The 21110-nt window shown below is 41.7% G+C and overlaps 3 protein-coding genes across 3 annotated transcripts; all 3 read right to left on the bottom strand.

Moving 5' to 3' along the window:
* Positions 1–438: 438 nt before the first annotated feature.
* LOC307139529 (uncharacterized protein) lies at positions 439–8850 on the bottom strand (the record flags this gene model as incomplete). The annotated part of the gene is made up of 4 exons (XM_079838524.1): positions 6490–8850; positions 6357–6367; positions 3532–5929; positions 439–1509 (listed from the first exon to the last, which is right to left on the bottom strand). Exons 1-4 carry the CDS (start codon positions 8842–8844, stop codon positions 439–441), a joined length of 5835 nt encoding a protein of 1944 aa, XP_079694650.1. The 5' UTR covers positions 8845–8850.
* Positions 8851–9006: 156 nt separating this feature from the next.
* Positions 9007–14756, bottom strand: LOC307139530 (protocadherin beta-16-like; the record flags this gene model as incomplete). Its single annotated transcript, XM_079838525.1, has 3 exons — positions 9007–9075; positions 9411–10472; positions 12363–14756. 3 exons carry the CDS (start codon positions 14754–14756, stop codon positions 9007–9009), a joined length of 3525 nt encoding a protein of 1174 aa, XP_079694651.1.
* Positions 14757–15394: 638 nt separating this feature from the next.
* On the bottom strand, positions 15395–20675 carry LOC307140229 (protocadherin beta-16-like; the record flags this gene model as incomplete). Its single annotated transcript, XM_079839569.1, has 2 exons — positions 18306–20675; positions 15395–16468 (listed from the first exon to the last, which is right to left on the bottom strand). The coding sequence occupies exons 1-2, from the start codon at positions 20589–20591 to the stop codon at positions 15395–15397; spliced, it is 3360 nt and encodes a 1119-aa protein (XP_079695695.1). The 5' UTR covers positions 20592–20675.
* Positions 20676–21110: the final 435 nt, after the last annotated feature.

Below are 21110 nucleotides of genomic sequence, written 5' to 3' on the forward strand. Positions count from 1 at the left end.
CTGTCCTTAACTATGATGATCGCACATAGAAGACATTCGGTGTATTCCAATAGTGACTTAGTTTTCACCTGCGTTCTACGGAAGTATGACAGTATTATTCGATGGAGAAAGCCAGAAGCACTTGCATCCCCGCACGCCTTTTTATAAAGACTCGACGCGTCGCCGGTGAGCATGAACTGTCATGGCGTCTACAAAATAAATAAATAATTAAAAAATCGTGCGTTTTGTTGGGGCACAGCGACACGTTGAGTATGTTTTGAAGAATTACTACAAATATATAATATATAGCCAAGATTACAGTCGTAACTGAGCTTATTTTCGTGATAAGAGAAAAAAATGTCAACTAAAATATGAAATCATAATATGAATAAAATAATAAAGTCCCACGTGATTTCAAATTAATTCTGAACTTAAACTTAAAATGTGTTTTAATGCAGTTCAAGTTACCTGTAGAGTGGATGCAGCTGAGTCGCTGGTCTCGGTCATTCCTGTGCTCCTCGGTATACTGGACACGATGTATCTCGATCCCTTTGGCACAGGCTGTCTGACCACCAGCTTTCCTTTCCTCGTCTCTGCTAGAAATAAACTGTACCAGTAGGCATCGTTGGAGACCAGAGTGGAGTCCGCGATGGTCGAGTTCCTCTCGCTGATCACACTGTTCCTGCACGAGGGAGCCGCTTTGCTGGGCTTCGCTTTCTGACACTTCAGCACGATGGTGACCAGTATAGTGATGAGTAAAAGAAACGAGACAGAGCCCAGTCCGATCACCAGATACAGGTTTAAATCTGAGAAGATGTCATATTCCAAAGGCACCTCGGTGTAGGTTTTAAGGGCGGTCTCCACCGTGGACAGTTTGATGGTGACTGTAGCAGAGAGCGCGGGCTCTCCGTTGTCCTTGGCGATCACCACCAGCCGCTGGTCTCGCGAGTCTCTGTAACTGAACATCCTCATGGTCCGGATCTCTCCGTTGTATTGATCCAAGCTGAATAACGTGGCGTCAGTGTTCTGGAGGAACTGGTACGTGATTCGAGAGTTGTGCACTGAATCAGAGTCTATGGCGATGACTTTGGCTATCAGAGTTCCTTTATCGGTGGATCTCGGGATCTTTTCCTTCACCTCCGAGCCGTGCGCGCGCCATGGAGACACTATAAGCGGTGTGTTGTCGTTCTGGTCCATGATAATAATGTGAACGGTCACGTTACTGCTGAGCGGAGGAACACCAGAGTCTCTGGCCTCGATGTGGAAAAGAAACTCCTTCTCTATCTCATAGTCAAACGTCTTTAGCGCGTAAAGATTACCGTTCTCTGGGTTAATGGAGAACAGCATGGACATGGAGGTGTTCACTATTTCCCTCTCGATTATAAAATAAACGAGATACTGATTTTCATGGAGATCTGGATCTAAAGCAGTTAAAGAGCTCAGTGAAGCTCCAGGCGCGTTATTCTCCATAACAGGGATCGTGTAGAATGTCTGTGGGAACTGAGGAACATTGTCATTAACGTCCAGTAGCTCTAAAGTTATAGTTTCATTATCAGATAACGGCGGGTTGCCCCTGTCAGTCACGGTAATAGTGATGTCATATTCTGGAACCTTTTCACGGTCTAACGGTTCTGAAATTAATAATTCATAATAATTATCTGACGATTCTTTGAGCGCAAAAGGTAAATCACCAGATATATGAATATCTACCTGTCCATTTTCTCCAGAATCTTTATCACTCACACTAACAACTGCAATTACTGTATTTACAGGAACATCCTCTTTAACTGGACTCGAGAATGATTTTATGGAAATTTCAGGATGATTATCATTCATATCTGTGATTAATATCTTTACTTTACATTTTCCAGAAAGACTATTAGCTGCTTTATCTGTTGCTATAATTTCCATATCATAGATCCTGAAATCCTCATAATTAATCATTTCTTTCACTCTGATTTCGCCATTGTTAGGATTCAGACTGAATGTTTGCTGCGTTTTCTCTGAAGTATAAAGACTAAAAGAGTAAAATAAATCCGAATTTGTTCCTTCGTCTTTATCTGTGGCGTTTAATTTCACTACAAGGCTTCCAATAGGAGAGTTTTCTGTTAGATTTATAGTATAACTGTCTTTATCGAATTGAGGGGCGTTGTCATTGGTGTCCAGAACGCGCACAATAATGCTAGCCGTGCCAGAGCGCGCGGGGACTCCTCCATCCACAGCAGTGAGGATCAGATTATGTGACGCGTGTTCTTCTCTGTCTAATGACTTTTTCAGAATCAAGTCGGCAAACTTGGATCCGTCTCTCCCAGTCTGAATCGCAATATTAAAATGATCACTTTCACTGAGATAGTATGTCTTTACAGAATTTGATCCTGTATCAGGGTCTACTGCATTAGTGAGGGAAAACCTCTCCCCTACTGCCGTTGCCTCTGATATGTCTAGATGCATCGTATCGCGTCGGAAACGTGGCGCGTTATCATTTATGTCCATTATTTCAAGTTCAATATTAAACATTCGAATAGGATTCTCTAATGTGGCATCCACTTTAAGGACGCATGTTGTGACTGATTTAGATGTACACAGATTCTCTCTGTCAATCCTTTCTAAAATGTACAGCTCCCCAGTGTCTTTGTTAACGTCAAGATATTTTTTACTAGCAACGACATCCAACCGCATTTTACGTTTACTAAGACTTTCCAAATCCAATCCCAAATCAGACGCTAGATTAGCAACCACAGACCCGCCGTCCATTTCCTCGGGAATTGTGTAGTGCGTAACAGTAGATGCCGTCTGAAAAACAGCCGACAGGAATACGAAGATCGAGACGTACCTTAGCCAAAGCCGTGCTGTCGGTTCCATTGTTTTTAGTTCTCGTGAAAATACACACATGAAGGAGTTCCAATGTGTTCCGAAACCTGGGTATGTTTAGAGAAAATGATGCGGGCAAAGACATATAAAAAGAAAGAGAGAACTGGAATAATATATCAGAGGACGAATAGTCCTGCCTGAAAGAAAGACTGCAATGTTGTCCTGTAATACGGAATCAGCAATGGCGACGAAGGCAGTATAGAAATGTATTTTCTTGGTGGACAGCGACTCTATGCGCACAGGAGCAAGGAGTGCAACGTAAAAATAAAAAAAAAATAGAAACGCGTACTAAAATCCTGTGACATTGATTAAGGATATAAGATAAAAAAAGGTTCCAAATTCAAATCAAAAAGACTAAATACCTATAATAAAGGTTTCCATATATGAAAACAAAAGCAAATGGAAAATACAATCTGTGCAAATAAAAATGCAGTATGTTTAACGCAAGTAACAATTTTCATTGAATGCGAGAACTTTCAGAGGTTTAATGCAGCTGTATTATTGCTGAACAATACATAACTGCATTATTGTGCGTAAAGGTGCAAAATATTTATTTTCTACCTGCTGAGTACATTTATTAGCAAGTACAAGGAAAACAGAAGCAAATGCGCATGCGCAAAGCTGATCTTAACTTACTTTTTAATTGGACTTTTTTAAAATTCACTATGTGCCATTGCTTACCTGTAGAGTAGATGCAGCTGAGTCGCTGGTCTCGGTCATTCCTGTGCTCCTCGGTATACTGGACACGATGTATCTCGATCCCTTTGGCACAGGCTGTCTGACCACCAGCTTTCCTTTCCTCGTCTCTGCTAGAAATAAACTGTACCAGTAGGCATCGTTGGAGACCAGAGTGGAGTCCGCGATGGTCGAGTTCCTCTCGCTGATCACACTGTTCCTGCACGAGGGAGCCGCTTTGCTGGGCTTCGCTTTCTGACACTTCAGCACGATGGTGACCAGTATAGTGATGAGTAAAAGAAACGAGACAGAGCCCAGTCCGATCACCAGATACAGGTTTAAATCTGAGAAGATGTCATATTCCAAAGGCACCTCGGTATAGGTTTTAAGGGCGGTCTCCACCGTGGACAGTTTGATGGTGACTGTAGCAGAGAGCGCGGGCTCTCCGTTGTCCTTGGCGATCACCACCAGCCGCTGGTCTCGCGAGTCTCTGTAACTGAACATCCTCATGGTCCGGATCTCTCCGTTGTATTGATCCAAGCTGAATAACGTGGCGTCAGTGTTCTGGAGGAACTGGTACGTGATTCGAGAGTTGTGCACTGAATCAGAGTCTATGGCGATGACTTTGGCTATCAGAGTTCCTTTATCGGTGGATCTCGGGATCTTTTCCTTCACCTCCGAGCCTTGCGCGCGCCATGGAGACACTATAAGCGGTGTGTTGTCGTTCTGATCCATGATAATAATGTGAACGGTCACGTTACTGCTGAGCGGAGGAACACCAGAGTCTCTGGCCTCGATGTGGAAAAGAAACTCCTTCTCTATCTCATAGTCAAACGTCTTTAGCGCGTAAAGATTACCGTTCTCTGGGTTAATGGAGAACAGCATGGACATGGAGGTGTTCACTATTTCCCTCTCGATTATAAAATAAACGAGATACTGGTTTTCATGGAGATCTGGGTCTATAGCAGTTAAAGAGCTCAGTGAAGCTCCAGGCGCGTTATTCTCCATAACAGGGATCGTGTAGAATGTCTGTGGGAACTGAGGAACATTGTCATTAACGTCCAGTAGCTCTAAAGTTATAGTTTCATTATCAGATAACGGCGGGTTGCCCCTGTCAGTCACGGTAATAGTGATGTCATATTCTGGAACCTTTTCACGGTCTAACGGTTCTGAAACTAATAATTCATAATAATTATCAGATGATTCTTTAAGCGCAAAAGGTAAATCATCAGAAATATGAATATCTACCTGTCCATTTTCTCCAGAGTCTTTATCACTCACACTAACAACTGCAATTACTGTATTTACAGGAACATCCTCTTTAACTGGACTTGAGAATGATTTTATGGAAATTTCAGGATGATTATCATTCATATCTGTGATTAATATCTTTACTTTACATTTTCCAGAAAGACTATTAGCTGCTTTATCTGTTGCTATAATTTCCATATCATAGATCCTGAAATCCTCATAATTAATCATTTCTTTCACTCTGATTTCGCCATTGTTAGGATTCAGACTGAATGTTTGCTGCGTTTTCTCTGATGTATACAAACTGTAAGAGTAAAGTAAATCTGAATTTGTTCCTTCGTCTTTATCTGTGGCGTTTAATTTCACTACAAGGCTTCCAATAGGAGAGTTTTCGGATAGATTTATAGTATAACTGTCTTTATCGAATTGAGGGGCGTTGTCATTCGTGTCCAGAACGCGCACAATAATGCTAGCCGTGCCAGAGCGCGCGGGGACTCCTCCATCCACAGCAGTGAGGATCAGATTATGTGAAGCTTGTTCTTCTCTGTCTAAAGGCTTTTTCAGAATCACATCAGCAAACTTTGACCCGTCCCTCCCTGTTTGCATTTCAATGTCAAAATGTTTGCTCTCACTCAAATAGTAAGTTTTTATCGAATTCGAGCCAATATCAGGATCCACCGCGTTACTGAGCGAGAATCTCTCGCCGGCTGCTGTAGATTCTGAAATATCCAGATGGATCGTATCTCTACGAAACTGGGGAGCATTATCATTTATATCCACAATTTCAATTTCAAAGTTAAATATGCGCACAGGATTCTCGAGTATCACTTCCATTTTGATAAAACATGTTGTTGCTGTTTTTGTTGTACAGAGATATTCTCGATCCATCTTCTCTAATATGTAGAGCTCTCCTGTCTCTTTATTAACATCGAGATATTTTTTGTTTGATATAATATCGAGCCGCATTTTTCGTTTGCTCAGTGTATTCACATCCAGTCCCAAATCTGAGGCTAAATTAGCGACAACAGAGCCTTCCTCCATTTCTTCTGGGATAGAATAGTGCGTAACAGAGGACGCGGTGTCCAAAACAGCAGAGAAAAACAGAAGGACCATTACATACCTCCAAAACTGTGAATTTACCCAACCCTCCATTCTGCAACGTTTGAAATATGTGTATTCCTCGCGATAATGAAACGATCGGGAAACGAATAGGACACACAGCGAAGCTCTTGTCATGGCGCGCTCCTTTGTGCGATTTCCACCTATGGAAGTGTGTCATGGCGACTGTGATAAATATGACCAAACGCGTTTTCTTAGAGAACAGCGACGCTCAGTGAGTTTACCCTGAACATGCACGATAAAAAGAGAACAGCTTTGTGTACAATAAGAATTATTCGATTTTACGCGTTATTTGTATTTGGTGATGCTATTTGCTTTTTTTAGATTTCCGAGAAAAATCTGATTGAATGCCTCAAAATAACAAATGCAAAGAAAAGAAACAGACTTTGTAATAATAATAATAATCATCATTATTTAGAAGAAATGTAATTAAAATATGTGAAGAGAAAAAATCATCTGACATTTTCTCTACCTGAGAAACAAGAACTATACAAGGGCGCATTCACCACCTCTTCTCTAAAAATCTGAAAGGAAATTGTGCGTGTAAAGTTATGCAAACCTTCTCTCTTTGATTATTCACGTGAATTGTCTTACCTGTAGAGTAGATGCAGCTGAGTCGCTGGTCTCGGTCATTCCTGTGCTCCTCGGTATACTGGACACGATGTATCTCGAACCCTTTGGCACAGGCTGTCTGACCACCAGCTTTCCTTTCCTCGTCTCTGCTAGAAATAAACTGTACCAGTAGGCATCGTTGGAGACCAGAGTGGAGTCCGCGATGGTCGAGTTCCTCTCGCTGATCACACTGTTCCTGCACGAGGGAGCCGCTTTGCTGGGCTTCGCTTTCTGACACTTCAGCACGATGGTGACCAGTATAGTGATGAGTAAAAGAAACGAGACAGAGCCCAGTCCGATCACCAGATACAGGTTTAAATCTGAGAAGATGTCATATTCCAAAGGCACCTCAGTGTAGGTTTTAAGGGCGGTCTCCACCGTGGACAGTTTGATGGTGACTGTAGCAGAGAGCGCGGGCTCTCCGTTGTCCTTGGCGATCACCACCAGCCGCTGGTCTCGCGAGTCTCTGTAACTGAACATCCTCATGGTCCGGATCTCTCCGTTGTATTGATCCAAGCTGAATAACGTGGCGTCAGTGTTCTGGAGGAACTGGTACGTGATTCGAGAGTTGTGCACTGAATCAGAGTCTATGGCGATGACTTTGGCTATCAGAGTTCCTTTATCGGTGGATCTCGGGATCTTTTCCTTCACCTCCGAGCCGTGCGCGCGCCATGGAGACACTATAAGCGGTGTGTTGTCGTTCTGATCCATGATAATAATGTGAACGGTCACGTTACTGCTGAGCGGAGGAACACCAGAGTCTCTGGCCTCGATGTGGAAAAGAAACTCCTTCTCTATCTCATAGTCAAACGTCTTTAGCGCGTAAAGATTACCGTTCTCTGGGTTAATGGAGAACAGCATGGACATGGAGGTGTTCACTATTTCCCTCTCGATTATAAAATAAACGAGATATTGATTTTCATGGAGATCTGGGTCTATAGCAGTTAAAGAGCTCAGTGAAGCTCCAGGCGCGTTATTCTCCATAACAGGGATCGTGTAGAATGTCTGTGGGAACTGAGGAACATTGTCATTAACGTCCAGTAGCTCTAAAGTTATAGTTTCATTATCAGATAACGGCGGGTTGCCCCTGTCAGTCACGGTAATAGTGATGTCATATTCTGGAACCTTTTCACGGTCTAACGGTTCTGAAATTAATAATTCATAATAATTATCAGACGATTCTTTGAGCGCAAAAGGTAAATCATCAGAAATATGAATATCTACCTGTCCATTTTCTCCTGAGTCTTTATCACTCACACTAACAACTGCAATTACTGTATTTACAGGAACATCCTCTTTAACTGGACTCGAGAATGATTTTATGGAAATTTCAGGATGATTGTCGTTCATATCTGTGATTAAAACCTTTACTTTACATTTTCCAGAAAGACTGTTAGCTGCTTTATCTGTTGCTATAATTTCCATGTCATAGATCCTGAAATCCTCATAATTAATCATTTCTTTCACTCTGATTTCGCCATTGTTAGGATTCAGACTGAATGTTTGCTGCGTTTTCTCTGATGTATACAAACTATAAGAGTAAAGTAAATCTGAATTTGTTCCTTCGTCTTTATCTGTGGCGTTTAATTTCACTACAAGGCTTCCAATAGGAGAGTTTTCTGTTAGATTTATAGTATAACTGTCTTTATCGAATTGAGGGGCGTTGTCATTGGTGTCCAGAACGCGCACAATAATGCTAGCCGTGCCAGAGCGCGCGGGGACTCCTCCATCCACAGCAGTGAGGATCAGATTATGTGACGCGTGTTCTTCTCTGTCTAAAGGCTTTTTCAGAATCAGATCAGCAAATTTTGACCCGTCCCTCCCTGTTTGTATTTCAATGTCAAAATGTTCGCTCTCACTCAAATAATACGTTTTTATCGAATTCGAGCCAATATCATGATCCACCGCGTTACTGAGCGAGAATCTCTCGCCGGCTGCTGTAGATTCTGAAATATCAAGATGGATCGTATCTCTCCAAAAATGGGGAGCATTATCATTTATATCCACAATTTCAATTTCAATGTTAAACATCCGCACAGGATTTTCGAATGTGACTTCCATTCTGATAAAACAAGTTGTCGTTTTAGATGAACAAAGATATTCTCGATCCATCTTCTCTAATATGTAGAGCTCTCCTGTTTCTTTATTGACATCCAAATATTTTTTGTTAGATCTAATATCGAGCCGCATTTTTCGTTTGCTCAGTGTTTTCACATCAAGTCCCAAATCTGAGGCTAAATTAGCGACAACAGAGCCTTCCTCCATTTCTTCTGGGATAGAATAGTGCGTAACAGAGGACGCGGTGTCCAAAACAGCAGAGAAAAACAGAAGGACCATTACATACCTCCAAAACTGTGAATTTACCCATCCCTCCATTCTGCAACGTTTAAGATATTTTTATTCCTCGCGATAATGAAACGATCGGGAAACGAATAGGACACACAGCGAAGCTCTTGTCATGGCGCGCTCCTTTGTGCGATTTCCACCTATGAAAATGTGTCATGGCGATTGTGATAAATATGACCAAACGCGTTTTCTTAGAGAACAGCGACGCTCAGTGAGTTTACCCTGAACATACACAATAAGAAGAGCTTTGTGTACAATAAGTATTTGATTTTACGCGTTATTTGTATTTTATGATCCTTTTGGCTTTTTTAAATTCCCGAGAAAAAAAATCTGATTATATGCCTCAAAAAAAAAATGCAAAGAACAGACTTTGTAAACATTGATGATTTTGTGAAGAAATGTAATTAAAATATGGGAAGAAGAAAATCCTCTAACAATTTCTCAACCTGAGAAACAAGAAGTATGCTATGTAGGGACGCGTGCACGACCTCTTCTCTAAAAATCTGAAAGGAAACTGTGAATGAAAAGTTATGCAAATCTCTCTTTGATTGTCTTACCTGTAGAGTAGATGCAGCGGAGTCGCTGGTCTCGGTCATTCCTGTGCTCCTCGGTATACTGGACACGATGTATCTCGATCCCTTTGGCACAGGCTGTCTGACCACCAGCTTTCCTTTCCTCGTCTCTGCTAGAAATAAACTGTACCAGTAGGCATCGTTGGAGACCAGAGTGGAGTCCGCGATGGTCGAGTTCCTCTCGCTGATCACACTGTTCCTGCACGAGGGAGCCGCTTTGCTGGGCTTCGCTTTCTGACACTTCAGCACGATGGTGACCAGTATAGTGATGAGTAAAAGAAACGAGACAGAGCCCAGTCCGATCACCAGATACAGGTTTAAATCTGAGAAGATGTCATATTCCAAAGGCACCTCAGTGTAGGTTTTAAGGGCGGTCTCCACCGTGGACAGTTTGATGGTGACTGTAGCAGAGAGCGCGGGCTCTCCGTTGTCCTTGGCGATCACCACCAGCCGCTGGTCTCGCGAGTCTCTGTAACTGAACATCCTCATGGTCCGGATCTCTCCGTTGTATTGATCCAAGCTGAATAACGTGGCGTCAGTGTTCTGGAGGAACTGGTACGTGATTCGAGAGTTGTGCACTGAATCAGAGTCTATGGCGATGACTTTGGCTATCAGAGTTCCTTTATCGGTGGATCTCGGGATCTTTTCCTTCACCTCCGAGCCGTGCGCGCGCCATGGAGACACTATAAGCGGTGTGTTGTCGTTCTGGTCCATGATAATAATGTGAACGGTCACGTTACTGCTGAGCGGAGGGACACCAGAGTCTCTGGCCTCGATGTGGAAAAGAAACTCCTTCTCTATCTCATAGTCAAACGTCTTTAGCGCGTAAAGATTACCGTTCTCTGGGTTAATGGAGAACAGCATGGACATGGAGGTGTTCACTATTTCCCTCTCGATTATAAAATAAACGAGATATTGATTTTCATGGAGATCTGGGTCTATAGCAGTTAAAGAGCTCAGTGAAGCTCCAGGCGCGTTATTCTCCATAACAGGGATCGTGTAGAATGTCTGTGGGAACTGAGGAACATTGTCATTAACGTCCAGTAGCTCTAAAGTTATAGTTTCATTATCAGATAACGGCGGGTTGCCCCTGTCAGTCACGGTAATAGTGATGTCATATTCTGGAACCTTTTCACGGTCTAACGGTTCTGAAATTAATAATTCATAATAATTATCAGACGATTCTTTGAGCGCAAAAGGTAAATCACCAGATATATGAATATCTACCTGTCCATTTTCTCCTGAGTCTTTATCACTCACACTAACAACTGCAATTACTGTATTTACAGGAACATCCTCTTTAACTGGACTCGAGAATGATTTTATGGAAATTTGAGGATGATTATCATTCATATCTGTGATTAATATCTTTACTTTACATTTTCCAGAAAGACTGTTAGCTGCTTTATCTGTTGCTATAATTTCCATGTCATAAATCCTGAAATCCTCATAATTAATCATTTCTTTCACTCTGATTTCGCCATTGTTAGGATTCAGACTGAATGTTTGCTGCGTTTTCTCTGATGTATACAAACTATAAGAGTAAAGTAAATCCGAATTTGAGCCCTCGTCTTTATCTGTGGCGTTTAATTTCACTACAAGGCTTCCAATAGGCGAGTTTTCTGATAGATTTATAGTATAACTGTCTTTATCGAATTGAGGGGCGTTGTCATTCGTGTCCAGAACGCGCACAATAATGCTAGCCGTTCCAGAGCGCGCGGGGACTCCTCCATCCACAGCAGTGAGGATCAGATTATGAACTGTTTGCTCTTCACGGTCCAAAGCTTTCTTCAAAATTAAATCAGCAAATTTCGATCCATCTCTTCCTGCCTGTATTTCGATGTTGAAATGAGCGCTGTCACTTAAGTAATACGATTTTACTGAATTGCTTCCGATATCTGGATCGAAAGCATTGTTCAAAGAAAACCTCTCCCCAGCTGAAGTAGACTCTGATATATCCAAGTGCATTGTGTCTCTCCTAAAATGTGGCGCATTATCATTGATATCAGTTATTTCTATTTCGATGTTAAACATTCGAATTGGATGTTCTATCGTAGCATCTAGCTTCAGAAAGCAGATTGATTTGGAATTGCAAAGAAGTTCTCTGTCTATCTTCTGCACGACATACAGCTCTCCGGTTTCTTTGTTAATGTCAAGATATTTTTGGGATGCAATCGTGTCCAAACGCATCTTCCGTCTATTTAAAGTTTTAACATCCAGCTCGAGATCAGCTGCCAGATTTGCAACTACGGATCCTTCCTCCATCTCCTCGGGGATAGAATAGTGAGTTACTGTAGACACGGTCTTAAAGGATGCGAAGAAAAGAAGAAACACCCAAACGTACCTTGAAATGCGTCTCGCGGCTCTCACAATAGAATCCATATTTGTGAGCGCGATGCAGTATTCTCTTAGATGCCAAATATCTGTTCAAAACGTAACCTGTCTTTAAAACAGATTTAGCGCGGTAAAATGAATAGAAATAATGTATGAAATGTTCAGCCTCGAAAGGACAGATTGTAAACTGAACATTGGCTGCTGTGTTCTCTGCACAATAAACAGTTATGGCGACGACTGTTACGTAGCCAGATATGATTTAATGGTGAACAGCGACTCTCTGCGCACAAAGGAGAGGAGTACACTTTAAAGCGAACGGGAACGACTCGAATCCATGAAGAAGAAATAGTCCACTTTAAAAATATGTTACGTGATCGAGCAGCATTTTAAACATCGAATGCATATCAAATTGCTCCAAAAATGCTGACTGGTTTGTCTGTCAAAGCAAAACATTCAGAGTCCATTGTATAAAAAGAAAAGAATAGCTTCAAATGTTTAAATTTAAAAAAATGCGTTGAAAATGAAAACCTGTTTACCTTCTTACCATACCAGTAACCACACGAAAATATTACAACTTATAAAAAATAATGCAAATGGGCCTACCTGTAGAGTAGATGCAGCGGAGTCGCTGGTCTCTGTCATTCCTGTGCTCCTCGGTATACTGGACACGATGTATCTCGATCCCTTTGGCACAGGCTGTCTGACCACCAGCTTTCCTTTCCTCGTCTCTGCTAGAAATAAACTGTACCAGTAGGCATCGTTGGAGACCAGAGTGGAGTCCGCGATGGTCGAGTTCCTCTCGCTGATCACACTGTTCCTGCACGAGGGAGCCGCTTTGCTGGGCTTCGCTTTCTGACACTTCAGCACGATGGTGACCAGTATAGTGATGAGTAAAAGAAACGAGACAGAGCCCAGTCCGATCACCAGATACAGGTTTAAATCTGAGAAGATGTCATATTCCAAAGGCACCTCAGTGTAGGTTTTAAGGGCGGTCTCCACCGTGGACAGTTTGATGGTGACTGTAGCAGAGAGCGCGGGCTCTCCGTTGTCCTTGGCGATCACCACCAGCCGCTGGTCTCGCGAGTCTCTGTAACTGAACATCCTCATGGTCCGGATCTCTCCGTTGTATTGATCCAAGCTGAATAACGTGGCGTCAGTGTTCTGGAGGAACTGGTACGTGATTCGAGAGTTGTGCACTGAATCAGAGTCTATGGCGATGACTTTGGCTATCAGAGTTCCTTTATCGGTGGATCTCGGGATCTTTTCCTTCACCTCCGAGCCTTGCGCGCGCCATGGAGACACTATAAGCGGTGTGTTGTCGTTCTGATCCATGATAATAATGTGAACGGTCACGTTACTGCTGAGCGGAGGAACACCAGAGTCTCTGGCCTCGATGTGGAAAAGAAACTCCTTCTCTATCTCATAGTCAAACGTCTTTAGCGCGTAAAGATTACCGTTCTCTGGGTTAATGGAGAACAGCATGGACATGGAGGTGTTCACTATTTCCCTCTCGATTATAAAATAAACGAGATATTGATTTTCATGGAGATCTGGGTCTATAGCAGATAAAGAGCTCAGTGAAGCTCCAGGCGCGTTATTCTCCATAACAGGGATCGTGTAGGATGTCTGTGGGAACTGAGGAACATTGTCATTAACGTCCAGTAGCTCTAAAGTTATAGTTTCATTATCAGATAACGGCGGGTTGCCCCTGTCAGTCACGGTAATAGTGATGTCATATTCTGGAACCTTTTCACGGTCTAACGGTTCTGAAATTAATAATTCATAATAATTATCAGACGATTCTTTGAGCGCAAAAGGTAAATCACCAGAAATATGAATATCTACCTGTCCATTTTCTCCAGAGTCTTTATCACTCACACTAACAACTGCAATTACTGTATTTACAGGAACATCCTCTTTAACTGGACTCGAGAATGATTTTATGGAAATTTCAGGATGATTATCATTCATATCTGTGATTAATATCTTTACTTTACATTTTCCAGAAAGACTATTAGCTGCTTTATCTGTTGCTATAATTTCCATATCATAGATCCTGAAATCCTCATAATTAATCATTTCTTTCACTCTGATTTCGCCATTGTTAGGATTCAAACTGAATGTTTGCTGCGTTTTCTCTGAAGTATACAAACTATAAGAGTAAAGTAAATCTGAATTTGTTCCTTCGTCTTTATCTGAGGCGTTTAATTTCACTACAAGGCTTCCAATAGGCGAGTTTTCCGTTAGATTTATAGTATAACTGTCTTTATCGAATTGAGGGGCGTTGTCATTGGTGTCCAGAACGCGCACAATAATGCTTGCCGTGCCAGAGCGCGCGGGGACTCCTCCATCCACAGCAGTGAGGATCAGATTATGTATGGCATGTTGTTCTCTATCCAACGTTTTTTTAAGAATCAAATCAGTGAATTTCGATCCATCCCGTCCGGTCTGAATCTCGATAGAAAAATGATCGCTTTCACTGAGATAATATGTTTTAATTGAATTAACACCGACATCAGGATCGACAGCATTGTTTAAAGAGAATCGTTCTCCCACAGGCGTTGACTCTGAAATGTCCAAATGCATTGTGTCCCTTCTAAAATGTGGAGCATTGTCGTTAATATCAACAATTTCCAACTCAATGTTAAACATCCGCACAGGGTTTTCGATTGTGGCATCCAGTTTAAGAACACACGTTGTTCCTGACTTGGTTGTGCAAATGTGCTCGCGGTCGATTCTCTCCACAATGAACAGCTCTCCCGTTTCTTTGTTAACATCCAGATATTTTTTATTTGCGAGTGTGTCGAGACGAATCTTGCGTCTGCTCAGTGTTCTAACATCTAATCCCAGATCCGTTGCCAAATTAGCCACTATAGATCCCTCATCCAATTCTTCGGGTATAGAATAATGAGTAACAGAAGATGCTGTATTCAGCAGAGAGATTAAAATTACGAACACGTACCTTCTCAATGACTTGCTTTTCATTCCAGATTCCATTTTGTCGAGTAAGCTATATATTCCAGTGATCATGAAATGTAAAACAAATGCATGCGGTTACCAATATAACATTTTGATTGTAAGGAAGCAGAACAAGCCGTTTCGCGGTGTTCATGAAAGAAGAGAGCATACAGCTTTCTGCCAACAAAGCAGATACGTCACCAGCATTGGCTGGAATGAAAGATAAACGCAGAGGAGTCGTTTTGATGGAAAACAGCGACGCTGTGCGCATTGGTTTGTGTGGCACACATTCACAGTAATTTTAGTCTTAAAATACAACCACTAAATACTCTGAAAAACGCAATATGTCACATAAAACCGGTTTCATGAGGTGTTAAACGACTATAGATTGTATATATGAAGTCACAACACGGTCAGGGTAGGCTACAATATTCAGTGGAGTTTAAATAAGATAAAATAAACAGAAAAGGGACATTATTTTCATTATATATATATATATATATATATATATATATATATATATATATATATATATATATATATATATATATATATATATATATATATATATATATATATATATATATATAAATATAAATAAGTAAATAAATACACACATACACACACATATCTTGTCTACACATAAGTGTAAACAAAAGCAAAAAAAGTACATTTTTTTATTTTCTTACCTGTAGAGTGGATGCAGCTGAGTCGCTGGTCTCGGTCATTCCTGTGCTCCTCGGTATACTGGACACGATGTATCTCGATCCCTTTGGCACAGGCTGTCTGACCACCAGCTTTCCTTTCCTCGTCTCTGCTAGAAATAAACTGTACCAGTAGGCATCGTTGGAGACCAGAGTGGAGTCCGCGATGGTCGAGTTCCTCTCGCTGATCACACTGTTCCTGCACGAGGGAGCCGCTTTGCTGGGCTTCGCTTTCTGACACTTCAGCACGATGGTGACCAGTATAGTGATGAGTAAAAGAAACGAGACAGAGCCCAGTCCGATCACCAGATACAGGTTTAAATCTGAGAAGATGTCATATTCCAAAGGCACCTCGGTATAGGTTTTAAGGGCGGTCTCCACCGTGGACAGTTTGATGGTGACTGTAGCAGAGAGCGCGGGCTCTCCGTTGTCCTTGGCGATCACCACCAGCCGCTGGTCTCGCGAGTCTCTGTAACTGAACATCCTCATGGTCCGGATCTCTCCGTTGTATTGATCCAAGCTGAATAACGTGGCGTCAGTGTTCTGGAGGAACTGGTACGTGATTCGAGAGTTGTGCACTGAATCAGAGTCTATGGCGATGACTTTGGCTATCAGAGTTCCTTTATCGGTGGATCTCGGGATCTTTTCCTTCACCTCCGAGCCTTGCGCGCGCCATGGAGACACTATAAGCGGTGTGTTGTCGTTCTGGTCCATGATAATAATGTGAACGGTCACGTTACTGCTGAGCGGAGGAACACCAGAGTCTCTGGCCTCGATGTGGAAAAGAAACTCCTTCTCTATCTCATAGTCAAACGTCTTTAGCGCGTAAAGATTACCGTTCTCTGGGTTAATGGAGAACAGCATGGACATGGAGGTGTTCACTATTTCCCTCTCGATTATAAAATAAACGAGATACTGATTTTCATGGAGATCTGGGTCTATAGCAGTTAAAGAGCTCAGTGAAGCTCCAGGCGCGTTATTCTCCATAACAGGGATCGTGTAGAATGTCTGTGGGAACTGAGGAACATTGTCATTAACGTCCAGTAGCTCTAAAGTTATAGTTTCATTATCAGATAACGGCGGGTTGCCCCTGTCAGTCACGGTAATAGTGATGTCATATTCGGGGACCTTTTCACGGTCTAACGGTTCTGAAATTAATAATTCATAATAATTATCAGATGATTCTTTGAGCGCAAAGGGTAAATCATCAGAAATATGAATATCTACCTGTCCATTTTCTCCAGAATCTTTATCACTCACACTAACAACTGCAATTACTGTATTTACAGGTACATCCTCTTTAACTGGACTCTGAAATGACCTAATCGAAATTTCTGGGTGATTGTCATTCATGTCGGTAATTATAATGGATAATTTACATTGGCCGGACAATGGATTAGTTCCTTTATCTGATGCTATAACCTCCATATCGTAAATTCGAAAGTCTTCATAATTAACCATCGCTTTCACTCTAATTTCGCCACTGTCAGGATTTAAACTGAATGCGTTCTGTGTCTTCTCTGATGTATACAGACTAAATGAATACGCGAGGTCGGCGTTAGAACCCTCATCTAGATCTGTTGCATTCAGTTTAACGACCAGGCTGCCTATGGGTGAGTTTTCCGTTAGATTGATGGTGTAGCTCTCTTGGTCAAATTTAGGGGCGTTGTCATTTGCATCCAACACACGAACGATGATACTGGCCGTGCCTGAACGCGGAGGGACTCCGCCATCCACTGCTGTCAGTATCAGATTATGAACAGCTTGGGTTTCACGATCCAGAGCCTTTTTTAAAATTAAGTCTGCAAATTTGGAACCGTCCCTCCCCGACTGAATTTCAATATCAAAGTGCTCATTTTTGCTTAAATAATACGTTTTAACCGAGTTGGAACCGACATCAGAATCAACTGCATTACTGACAGAAAATCTCTCACCTGCTGGTGTAGATTCAGTGATATCTAAATTGATTGTGTCTCGTCTAAACTGAGGATTATTATCATTTATGTCAGTGATTTCTAGCTCTATGTAAAATATTCGCACAGGGTTCTCGACAATAACTTCCATTTTTAAAAAACAAGTCGTAGTTGTTTTTGCAGGACACAAATATTCACGATTAATCTTCTCCAGTATGTACAGCTCACCTCGGTCTTTGTTTATGGCGAGGTATTTCTTACTAGCGATCACATCTAAACGGACGTTTCGTTTAATCAAAGTCTGCACATCAAGCCCCAAATCAGTGGCTAAATTTGCCACGACAGATCCTACTTCCATCTCCTCTGGAACAGAATAATGAGTAACAGCCAGAGCCAAATGAAAAACCACTGATAGAAGAAAAAGCAGCGAGACATACCTCCTCCATGACCAGGCGTTCAGATCAGAATCCATTGTCTGATCAAATGATTATGATGCAAGGACAAAGCAGTTCATGCAGCAACAAAGTATTGGATCTTACTCCAAAAATAAGAGGCAGAAAAAACAGTTAAAGAAGGGATAAAAGACGAAAGGTTTCCTCGATGTATAGCCCAATATTTTGTCTAAAACCAGAGACGCACAAAACAAGGGTTCAGCGCAAAATGGCCAGCTGTGATAGTGACGTTGACATTATGCACGCATACTTTGTGAGATGTAATTTGTGAGACTACAGCGCCACTTTGCGCACACACGGTGAGGTGCCTTAAAGATTGTGCACAAGTTGTGTTAAAATATGCATTACCGCTGACAACCTATTAATTTATCTATATTTTTATAAGCTATTATTTTTTTTATATAGTTTAAAAATAAAAGTACATTTATTCAAATATTCTTACCTTGGAATGTGTGCTTCATAAGTAATAATGCATGTGCAAAAATGCTTCAAAAAGTAGGCTATAAAATGTGATCTTACCTGTAGAGTAGATGCAGCTGAGTCGCTGGTCTCGGTCATTCCTGTGCTCCTCGGTATACTGGACACGATGTATCTCGATCCCTTTGGCACAGGCTGTCTGACCACCAGCTTTCCTTTCCTCGTCTCTGCTAGAAATAAACTGTACCAGTAGGCATCGTTGGAGACCAGAGTGGAGTCCGCGATGGTCGAGTTCCTCTCGCTGATCACACTGTTCCTGCACGAGGGAGCCGCTTTGCTGGGCTTCGCTTTCTGACACTTCAGCACGATGGTGACCAGTATAGTGATGAGTAAAAGAAACGAGACAGAGCCCAGTCCGATCACCAGATACAGGTTTAAATCTGAGAAGATGTCATATTCCAAAGGCACCTCGGTATAGGTTTTAAGGGCGGTCTCCACCGTGGACAGTTTGATGGTGACTGTAGCAGAGAGCGCGGGCTCTCCGTTGTCCTTGGCGATCACCACCAGCCGCTGGTCTCGCGAGTCTCTGTAACTGAACATCCTCATGGTCCGGATCTCTCCGTTGTATTGATCCAAGCTGAATAACGTGGCGTCAGTGTTCTGGAGGAACTGGTACGTGATTCGAGAGTTGTGCACTGAATCAGAGTCTATGGCGATGACTTTGGCTATCAGAGTTCCTTTATCGGTGGATCTCGGGATCTTTTCCTTCACCTCCGAGCCTTGCGCGCGCCACGGAGACACTATAAGCGGTGTGTTGTCGTTCTGATCCATGATAATAATGTGAACGGTCACGTTACTGCTGAGCGGAGGAACACCAGAGTCTCTGGCCTCGATGTGGAAAAGAAACTCCTTCTCTATCTCATAGTCAAACGTCTTTAGCGCGTAAAGATTACCGTTCTCTGGATTAATGGAGAACAGCATGGACATGGAGGTGTTCACTATTTCCCTCTCGATTATGAAATAAACTAGATACTGGTTTTCATGGAGATCTGGGTCTATAGCAGTTAAAGAGCTCAGTGAAGCTCCAGGCGCGTTATTCTCCATAACAGGGATCGTGTAGAATGTCTGTGGGAACTGAGGAACATTGTCATTAACGTCCAGAAGCTCTAAAGTTATAGTTTCATTATCAGATAACGGCGGGTTGCCCCTGTCAGTCACGGTAATAGTGATGTCATATTCTGGAACCTTTTCACGGTCTAACGGTTCTGAAATTAATAATTCATAATAATTATCAGACGATTCTTTGAGCGCAAAAGGTAAATCACCAGATATATGAATATCTACCTGTCCATTTTCTCCTGAGTCTTTATCACTCACACTAACAACTGCAATTACTGTATTTACAGGAACATCCTCTTTAACTGGACTCGAGAATGATTTTATGGAAATTTCAGGATGATTATCATTCATATCTGTGATTAATATCTTAACTTTACATTTTCCAGAAAGACTATTAGCGGCTTTATCTGTTGCTATAATTTCCATGTCATAGATTTTGAAATCTTCATAATTAATCATCTCTTTAACTCGAATTTCACCAGTTTCTGAATTCAAATTGAACGTCTCTTGCGTTTTCTCAGATGTATATAAACTGAATGTGTACATTATTTCAGAATTTTGCCCTTCATCTAAATCTGTTGCATTTAGCTTAACAACAAGACTTCCTATTGGATAATTTTCACTTACATGTACAGTATAGCTTTCTTTATCGAATTGTGGGGCGTTGTCGTTTGTGTCTAACACTTGGACAATAATATTCGCTGTACCAGAGCGCGAGGGTACTCCGCCATCTACAGCAGTGAGGATCAGATTATGGACTGCTTGCTCTTCGCGATCCAATGCTTTTTTCAGTACTAAATCAGCTAGTTTAGATCCATCTCGGCCAGACTGTATTTCGATAGTAAAATGCTCACTTTCGCTAAGATAGTACGTCTTGATTGAATTAGACCCAATGTCGGAATCCACTGCATTGTTGAGTGAGAAACGTTCTCCGGCTGGTGTCGATTCTGAAATGTCTAAATGCATGACGTCCCGTCGAAAGTGAGGTGCATTGTCGTTGATATCTAATATTTCTAATTCAATATTAAACATTCTTATTGGATTTTCAATTGTAGCATCGAGCTTCAGAAAACAAGAATTTGTAGTTTTGGATGGGCAGAGATATTCTCTGTCTATTCTTTCGACGACAAACAGCTCTCCCGTTTCTTTATTTATATCCAGATATTTTTTATTTGCTATCACATCTAAGCGCATTTTGCGTTTTGTCAGAGTATGTACATCCAAGCCAAGATCAGCGGCTAAATTTGCAACAACAGATCCTACCTCCATTTCCTCGGGAATAGAGTAGTGAGTAACAGCAAATGCCGAGTTCAGCACTGAAAAGATGATCAGGAATAACAAAACGTACCTTCTCCATTTCGGTGTGTCCATGCACGGTGCCATTTTTATTTAAGATACAATTCCAGTATAATCCAAATAAGCAAGTGAAATAGTCAGTGAAGGACGCAGAGGAACAAAGAGGCATACAAAGAGAGGAGGAGAGATGATCACCCACTATAGCTGTAGACTGTGACGTTAATGGCGACCAATAAGTCATTTCCATCTTGTGTATTGCTAGACAACAGCGACACTTTGTGCACGACATAAAAACATCACGTTTCATATAGAGCCAACTCAGTTGAATTGTTTTTACAATAATGAGTGAATAATGAACATATTGTTGGTGGAAAATAATGTATCCTTCATACGTTTTTTTTCAGCCATTGTCACCTTGAATTATATAGCACATCTACATACACTTTAAAAAAAATAAAAACGGAAAATGTACTGCACTGTAAAAACTGTTTT

The sequence above is a fragment of the Gobio gobio genome (assembly GCF_949357685.1).
Source record: "Gobio gobio genome assembly, chromosome: 16".
Classification (NCBI taxonomy): domain Eukaryota; kingdom Metazoa; phylum Chordata; class Actinopteri; order Cypriniformes; family Gobionidae; genus Gobio; species Gobio gobio.